The sequence below is a fragment of the Callorhinchus milii genome, unplaced genomic scaffold (genome assembly GCF_018977255.1).
Source record: "Callorhinchus milii isolate IMCB2004 unplaced genomic scaffold, IMCB_Cmil_1.0 Scaffold20, whole genome shotgun sequence".
Lineage (NCBI taxonomy): Eukaryota > Metazoa > Chordata > Chondrichthyes > Chimaeriformes > Callorhinchidae > Callorhinchus > Callorhinchus milii.
The window spans coordinates 11,608,255-11,616,593 of record NW_024704761.1 but is presented as its reverse complement, the minus strand read 5'-3'; the positions used below and the strand labels follow the sequence as shown (position 1 = coordinate 11,616,593).

General features: G+C 51.5%; 1 protein-coding gene across 1 annotated transcript; it reads right to left on the bottom strand.

Moving 5' to 3' along the window:
* Window positions 1-11: 11 nt before the first annotated feature.
* tefm (transcription elongation factor, mitochondrial) lies at window positions 12-2,994 on the bottom strand (the record flags this gene model as incomplete). The annotated part of the gene is given in 3 exon segments (XM_042342408.1): window positions 12-1,409; window positions 1,865-2,014; window positions 2,543-2,994. Coding segments are annotated over 3 exon segments (1,034 nt in total), but the record flags the coding sequence as incomplete, so codon positions are not given.
* Window positions 2,995-8,339: the final 5,345 nt, after the last annotated feature.

The window sequence follows — 8,339 nt, the reverse complement described above, 5'->3', positions numbered from 1 at the left end:
TAGCAACCTTTAATATTAAGACCGAGCAGGGCAATGTGTAGCAACAGGAAGGTATATCTGGAGGATCTAATGGGGTGAAGGCTTTCCTTCATCTGAATTCATCAACTCCAGTGCTGATTCTGGCCAGAAGCAAGTGGGAGATGTCGCGAGGCTCCAGATTCCTGGAGAGACACTAATGGTCGGCTGACAAATCAATTCTCTTGCTTGAATATTTCTAGATTTTTTTCTAATCAAACATCATTTTGATGGTTTTTTTTAAAAGAAGATTGAACACTGACCTAACCCAGCCTTGTTACCAAAACCTGACCACTGAGCTACTTCTATATCTGACAGTAACTTGAGACCCTAGTTGTGTTCTTGCCTCGCCTTGCGCTTCCTGTTCTCTCAGATATTCTTAGAATTAGAGCCACTCGCAACCCATTTTTTAAAAATAATTACAGAGCCGTGTGTTTGAATCAACACGTTAACACCAACTTCACAATACAGTTAGCTGATGAATACTTTCACTGCCACGTATTTTGTTTTGGACCAAAGGATGGGTTGCAATGAGCCCATGAGTAGATGTGCAGATGTGTAATTTCCTTATCTTGTAATGCAACACATAGTATTTGATTCCTTCAGCAGCACTACTTGAACAAAGTCAGCTTCTTATAGCTGTATACAGACAAATGCATATACTCCAGCCAACACTTCATTAACAAACACCAGAGCTTACTACAAAAGAATTACCTTTAATCACTCTGAGTTCAGCTGTTTTCCCGCTAACCTGAGATAAGTTTTAAAGAGTTTGTTTCAGAATCAATAATATCTTCATTCTAATGAGGAAAAGACCTCAGTGGCAAAGTGTCCCCTGGAGTTGAGCTACACAGACCTATTCGTAGCCACCTGCTGATAGTCTGGGCAACAGAACAACACATACCAGTTTAAGTTGAAGGTACTGACGCGAGGAGGGAAACATGTTTAATTGATTTGAGTATTTAAAGTTCACTGAATACAAATTCGTAAAAAGCTACAGCTTGCAGCAAGGCGTCGCACATTTCCTCTGCTCGATGTGGGCCAACTGTGTGTATGAGTTTCCTGTAGCGGGCTAGCATGTCGCGAGGGAAAGCCACGCGTGGGTGATCCTTTGTCACCGAGTCAGACATGAGCCTCTGCACCAGGTCCCTGCCACTGGTCCGAGACTCGCCCACCATCAGTCCAAAGTGCTTGCCCACGGCGCTGCGTACCACACTCAGCACCCGGTGATGCCTGTCCTGTACAAACTGGCCACCCAGCAGCCCGTGCAGCATGGACTCAATGGTGCGCAGGTGGAGGGTGACGGGAAACAGGTTGGTGTTTTGAATGGAAATGCTGGGACGTTCCAGGACAAAGTAATCCGCCGGCGGAATCTTGGAGACTGCCAATGAAACCTGAAATTGGAGAAGATTAGCGCAAACTCAGCAAACCGCAAGCAAATTATTGTTTTCTCAACCTCTCAGTTCATCCAATTCTCTCTCCCCCCCACCCACCCTCCTACTTCGCTCTCATCCAACACTGCAGGCAGATGGAATCCTGGGTGTCCGCTGGTATCATTCTGTAACTGGGTGGTCAGACCCACCACAACAGCTTTACAGGAACCATCCCCAAGATTCCATTATTAAGGAATCAGCAGAGTCATCAGTGATGCAGTGCCAGTCAGTGTTTGTAGCACTCATTCTCACTCAACCTAATCTCATCGCCCACCACCCCCCCCCCCACCACACACACATAGCAACCAGGTTCCACTGGACTCACACTCCCCCACTCCACTGTGTCACAGGTCCACTTCACGCCCCCCCCTTCCACTGCAGTGGAAATCAAGATTGGTTAAGTGGTGTTCACTCACCTCCTCCAGGTACACAGAGGGCAGGTAGGTGCCCGTCATATACCTGTGACTCTCCTCTTGTTGCCAGTCCAGCACAGTGAGGCTCCGGTCCATGTGAGTCCAGGCAATCTTACGGATTCCAAATACAATCGACACAATACTCTTTGCATTCTGCAAGAAGATAAAACCGTTGACTGAAGCCAAGATCAATTAACAACAACAAATTAAATTTGTATAGCGGGTTTCACATCAGGAGGATGTCCCAAGACGCTGTACAGTCAGGGAATCACACCCGAGCTATGATGGGAGTATTCTTAAGTGGCACAGTACAGGCTGTTTGGCGCAACTAATCCATGCCAGTGTTTATTCTCCACATACGCACTCATCCATCCTATTCCCCTCACCTAAGGGGGAAATAAACATGTGAGGAAAAATATTACAGACTATGATGTAAGATGCAGAGTGAGCACCAGTACAGCCACAATGAACGTATGGTGTAAACGTTCTATGAATCTAAAATGCTAAGTTCAGATGTAGTTGCATTTGATATAAGGTCTTATCAAGTCGTTGAGGTATCTCAAAGCACTTCACAGGATATTTTGTAAAATAGTTGACTGAGTATTTTGAGGGCGATAGGTTTTCTGGGAGTGAAATCCCACTAAATGCATCTAATCTCCCAGATGCTTTCCTCTGACTCACCTGAAGTTGTTTCTTTTCAATGTCAGGTTTGATAAACTTCAGCCCCTGAAGCCGCTTCTCTTTCCTCTCGGACTCAGGGTCGGGATTCAGGATGGATTGGCAAACCTTCAATATTGTTTTCTCTTTGAACAGAGGCACCTCCGTCAAGCTCTGGATGTCTGTGAAGGGCCCACGCTTAGTTCGGTGAGTCACCAGGTTGGCAGACTTTCTCCCCCGGAGCAGCTTGACCTTTGCCAGTTCCTCCTGCGTGGCCGTGTTCAGCATGTGCAGGATGGTGGCTTGCTGCTGGGGTGAGTACCGATCGTCGAGCTGCTCGCTGGCCGGCTGTCTGCTGTCTGAGGCCAGGGCCGCAATCTCCGCAGACAGACACTCAGCTTTTGCACAGCAAGTGCAGAGGAGACGCTGCTGTAAGCCGAAGGGGCCTCGTGGCCTGTGTAACAGACTCCGGGACCCTGAGATTTCAAACATATATAAAAAACCATTGGGATTAATCATCAATCTTAAGAAACACTTCGAGACAATTCCCGCAGTCACAGAATTCCGTGCACGCCACCTGCACATGAAAATTTCTGCATCTGGAACGGAATGCGCACGCTCACTCCGCGGAGGGATGCACACTGCTCCACCCAATTCTGGAAAGTATTAGGCGCGGGTTGGCAAGAGCCAAGGCTTGGGGGGACCCCAGAGTGTGCGTTGGGGTAACTGCTGCAGGCTAACCAGCTAAAACCCTGGAGAGCAACTGTCTGGCAAGCTTTCCGCCACTTGCCCAGCTAGGACCACCCTATCCATTAGTTCGGGCTTGGCTGAAGGGTTAACAGGAGCTGAGGGGGAGGATTCCCTGCCCCCAGTGACTGGTCGGCCCTTCTGGGTCCTGCCGACGGGCCGGGCCGGGCTGGGCTGCCGTCAGCAGTGAGTGCCCTGGGATACTGCGGACCCTCAGGGCCTGAGCTCCCGGCCCCCTCCACTGTGGTGGTCTCTAGTCCAGTAGATCTAGCCCAACTAGGACCATCATAGTGGGGGGGGATGGGGGGGGTGCTCGACTCCCACCTTGGGGCCACTTCAGCTCCTGGAGACCCCTCCCCACACCTCTCCCATCCCCACCCACAGTCACTACACTCACAGTGAAGCCCTGAGGGAGGTGGTGAGGCAGGGGCAGTGAGGGGAGGCAGTGACGGGGGTTTGAGGAGGGGGCAGTGAAGGGGGTTTGAAGGGGGGCAGTGAGGGGTGGGGAGGGGGGCAGTGAAAGCATGAGGGGGGAGCAGTGAAAGGGGGGAGGGGGCAGTGAGGGGATGAAGTGAGGGGGCAGTGAAGGGCGCGAGAGGGGGCAGTGACGGGAGTGAGGGGGTGCAGTGACGGGGTGGGGGGGCAGTGAGTCAGGTGTGAATGGGGCCAGGGGTGCGCTGAGAGGGGGCAGTGAGGGGGTTGAGGGGGTAGTGAGGGGGGTTTTGAGGGGGGGCAGTGAGAGCGGGATGAGGGGGGCTGTGAGGAGGGGTGAGGGGGTCAGTGCGGGGGGCTTGAGTGGGGGGGAGATGAGGGGGCAGTGAGTGGGAACAGTGAGACGGGGTGAGAGGGGAGCAGTGAGCCGGGCAGTGGGGGGAGGTGAGGCGGGGCAGTGAAGGGGGGCAGTGAAAGGGGGGCAGTGAGGGCGGGCTGTGAGAGGGGGTGTGGGGGCAGTGAGAGGGGGGTTGGGGGTGAGGGAGGTGTGTGGGGGCAGTGAGAGAGTGAGGGGAGGACAGTGGGGGGCAGTGAGAGGGGGTGGGGGGGGACAGTGAGGAGTGTGATGGTGGGGGCAGTGAGGGGGGGGTGAAAGGGGGGGTGAGGGGGGCATTGGGTGGGGCAGTGAGAGTGGGGGGCAGTGAGAGGTGTTTTGAGGGGGGCAGTAAGGGTGGTAATGTGGGGGGGAGCGAGTGGGGACAGTGGGGGCAGTGATGGGGGGCAGTGGGGGGTGTGGGGGGGCAGTGGGGGGTGTGGGGGGCAGTGGGGGTGTGGGGGGGGTAGTGGGGGGTGTGGGGGGCAGTGGGGGGGGGGTGGGGGCAGTAGGGGTGTGGGGGGCGGTGTGGGGGCAGTGGGGGGTGGGGGGAGTGGGGGCAGTGGGGGGGTGTGGGGGGCAGTGGGGGGTGTGGGGGCCAGTGTGGGGGCAGTGTGGGTGTGGGGGGCAGTGTGGGGGGTGTGGGGGGCAGTGTGGGGGGGCAGTGTGGGGGGGCAGTGGGGGGGCAGTGGGGGGTGTGGGGGCAGTGGGGGGTGTGGGGGCAGTGGGGGTGGGGGGGGTGTGGGGCAGTGGGGTGTGGGTCAATAAATGGAATCTTGTTGTTGTATATAGGCTGTACTCTTGGGGGAAACAATGCAGCCAATTACACATAGCAGTGTTCCACAAAAAATCATGGGTTGAGTAACCAATCTAATTTTTTGGAATTATTATTTCTAGCAAATCAAAATGTTCTTTTGATTTTGATCCTAACCATGGATGTGCAGTTCATGAAAATTCAGGCCATCATTCAGTTCCATTTGGAGGAGAAATCTGTGTTCAGCAGTTTCACGTTGCAACTGGCTTATTAATAGAAAGGGTAACCATGGGAAGTACAGTAGAAAAGCAGAAGTTGGCCGTTCATGGCAGAACTATCCCCAGTTCAACACTGGAATCTTTCACTGAAATAAAAGACTGTACACAGTCACAGTGGAAAGACAAAAATAGATTATTCTTGGTCATGGGTTAATCACTTAGAATAGTCACCATTTTATGCAAGATAAGGTCCAAGAATTGATGATGGTCTATTTACTGCAGCCAGGGAGGCAGCAGATAGCACTGCCATTGGCCTTGATGACCCTGGGTGAGGGAGTGGAGGGAGCTAATTAGTGTAAAGAAATAACCCCACCCCTCCCTTGGGGACCGTCCCTCTGGCTGTGGGCAGTGCAGCGGGGAGGGGGTAGCGAGAGCTCGTAGTTTGCTTTGGTGGAGAGGTTTGAAACACTTTCCCAGTTGATTCAGTCTATGGGTGAATTGATTGAACTGTTCTAATTAAAGCATAGAAGGATTGGCAGAGATCCACATCCATTCCAGGCATCTGGAGGCAGGGAATCCCCGAGGCTCCTGGCCACAGCGAAGATTAGGAGGGAAGAAGTATAGTCTTTACTGAAAGTCTGGGAGTGGCTGCCTTCAGGGTGCAGGAGCTAAATACCTGGATAATGTGAAAGGCAAAACCTTGCACGTAATGACAACCCTTCAATTAGGTTGACATAGAAACTGGGCGTTCATTTCAAGGTTGTTTGGTGCCAAAGTACCAAGACTGAGCTGGTTTAGCTGGTTAGACTCTAGCAGTTACCCCAACGCACACTCTGGGGTCCCCTAGCCTTGGCTCTTGCCAACCTGTGCCTAATACTCTCCAGAATTAGGTAAGCAGGACTCATCCCTCCAAAGAGAGAGAGTGAGAGAGAGCGCGTCCATTCCATTCCAACAATCTATCCATGGGATTTCCATGTGTAAGTGGGATGTGGGGAATTCTCAGCTTGGTTTGGAGACTCTTAAGTATGGCGATGGGTTTCCGTGTGGGTCAGACACCTTCTGGGCAAAAACAAACACAGTCACTACACCTCACACCTATTGCCACACCTATCCAGGAGGCTCTGCGCCAAATATAAGGCTTATATTATTGTGTTAAATCGCTGCCAGGATTGTGGGAAACTTATATTTACCATAACTTATTATTCCAGGGCTGGAATAACTCACTAAACAAATGAACGTTAACTAAAGGGCTTTCTCGGTGAGAGGCTAATTTATTACATAAAAACATTATATTTGTTTCATGGTTAAATGAAGGAGGTGGAGTGCAGCCACACACTGGGGTGAGAGGTATTCACTGACCTGGGATTCCGCAGTCGGCGCACTGGCTGTTTCCGTGTTGTTTCAATAACTCCAATAACTCTTTTTTATTCCTGTCCCGATCCGACATCATTTATAAATTCCAATAGCCTTTTGTGGAGGCGAAAAACAAAACGGTCTCAAAACGCCCCCCGATCCTGGCCGCGGCCCCCGATCTATCGCCGACCAAAGGGAAGGAGCGAAGGGTTCACTTTTTCAGCGTTAATTTCAGGTCCTGAATCGTTTCCCCACAAACACACACACACACACTGTGAGAGAGAGAGTCACACACACACTGTGAGAGAGAGAGTCACACACACTGTGAGAGAGAGAGTCACACACACACTGTGAGAGAGAGTCACACACACACTGTGAGAGAGAGAGTCACACACACTGTGAGAGAGAGAGTCACACACACAGTGAGAGAGAGAGTCACACACACTGTGAGAGAGAGAGTCACACACACACTGTGAGAGAGAGAGTCACACACACACTGTGAGAGAGAGAGTCACACACACTGTGAGAGAGAGAGTCACACACACTGTGAGAGAGAGAGTCACACACACTGTGAGAGAGAGAGTCACACACACTGAGAGAGAGTCACACACACAGTGAGAGAGAGTCACACACACAGTGAGAGAGAGTCACACACACTGAGAGAGAGAGTCACACACACAGTGAGAGAGAGAGTCACACACACAGTGAGAGAGAGTCACACACACAGAGAGAGTCACACACACAGTGAGAGAGAGTCACACACACTGGAGAGAGAGAGTCACACACACACAGAGAGAGTCACACACACAGTGAGAGAGAGAGTCACACACAGTGAGAGAGAGAGTCACACACACAGAGAGAGAGAGAGTCACACACAGAGAGAGAGAGAGAGAGTCACACACACAGAGAGAGAGAGAGTCTCACACACACACACACACACACACACAGAGTCACACACTGTGAGAGAGAGAGTCATACACACACTGAGAAAATCACACACACTGTGCGGGAGAGAGAGTCACACACACACACACACACTGAGAGAGAGTCACACACACTGTGAGAGAGTCACACACACTATGAGGGACACACACAAACACACTGAGAGAAAGAGAGTCTCACACACACACACACACTGTGAGAGTCACACACACTGTGAGAGAGAGAGTCACACACACACTGTGAGAGAGAGTCACACACACACTGTGAGAGAGAGTCTCACACACACTGAGAGAGAGAGTCACACACACTGTGAGAGAGAGAGTCACACACACAGAGAGAGAGAGTCACACACACACAGAGAGAGTCACACACACTGTGAGAGAAAGAGAGTCACACACACTGAGAGAGAGAGAGTCACACACACACACACTGTGAGAGTCACACACTGTGAGAGAGAGTCATACACACACTGAGAGAGTCACACACACTGAGGGAAAGAGAGTCACACACACACACTGTGAGGGACACACACAAACACACTGAGAGAAAGAGAGTCTCACACACACACACTGAGAGAGAGTCACACACACTGTGAGAGAGAGAGAGAGTCACACACACACACTGTGAGGGACACACACAAACACACTGAGAGAAAGAGAGTCTCACACACACTGTGAGAGTCACACACACTGAGGGAGAGAGAGTCACACACACTGTGTGAAAGAGAGTCACGCACACTGTGAGGGACACACACAAACACACTGAGAGAGAGAGTCTCACACACAGTGAGAGAGAGTCACACACACAGTGAGAGAGAGAGTCACACACATCGTGAGAGAGAGAGTCACACACACAGTGTGAGAGAGAGAGTCACACACACTGTGAGAGAGAGTCACACACACAGTGGGAGAGAGAGTCACACACACACTGAGAGAGTCACACACAGTGAGAGAGAGTCACACACACTGAGGGAGAGGGAGAGAGTCACACACACTGAGGGAG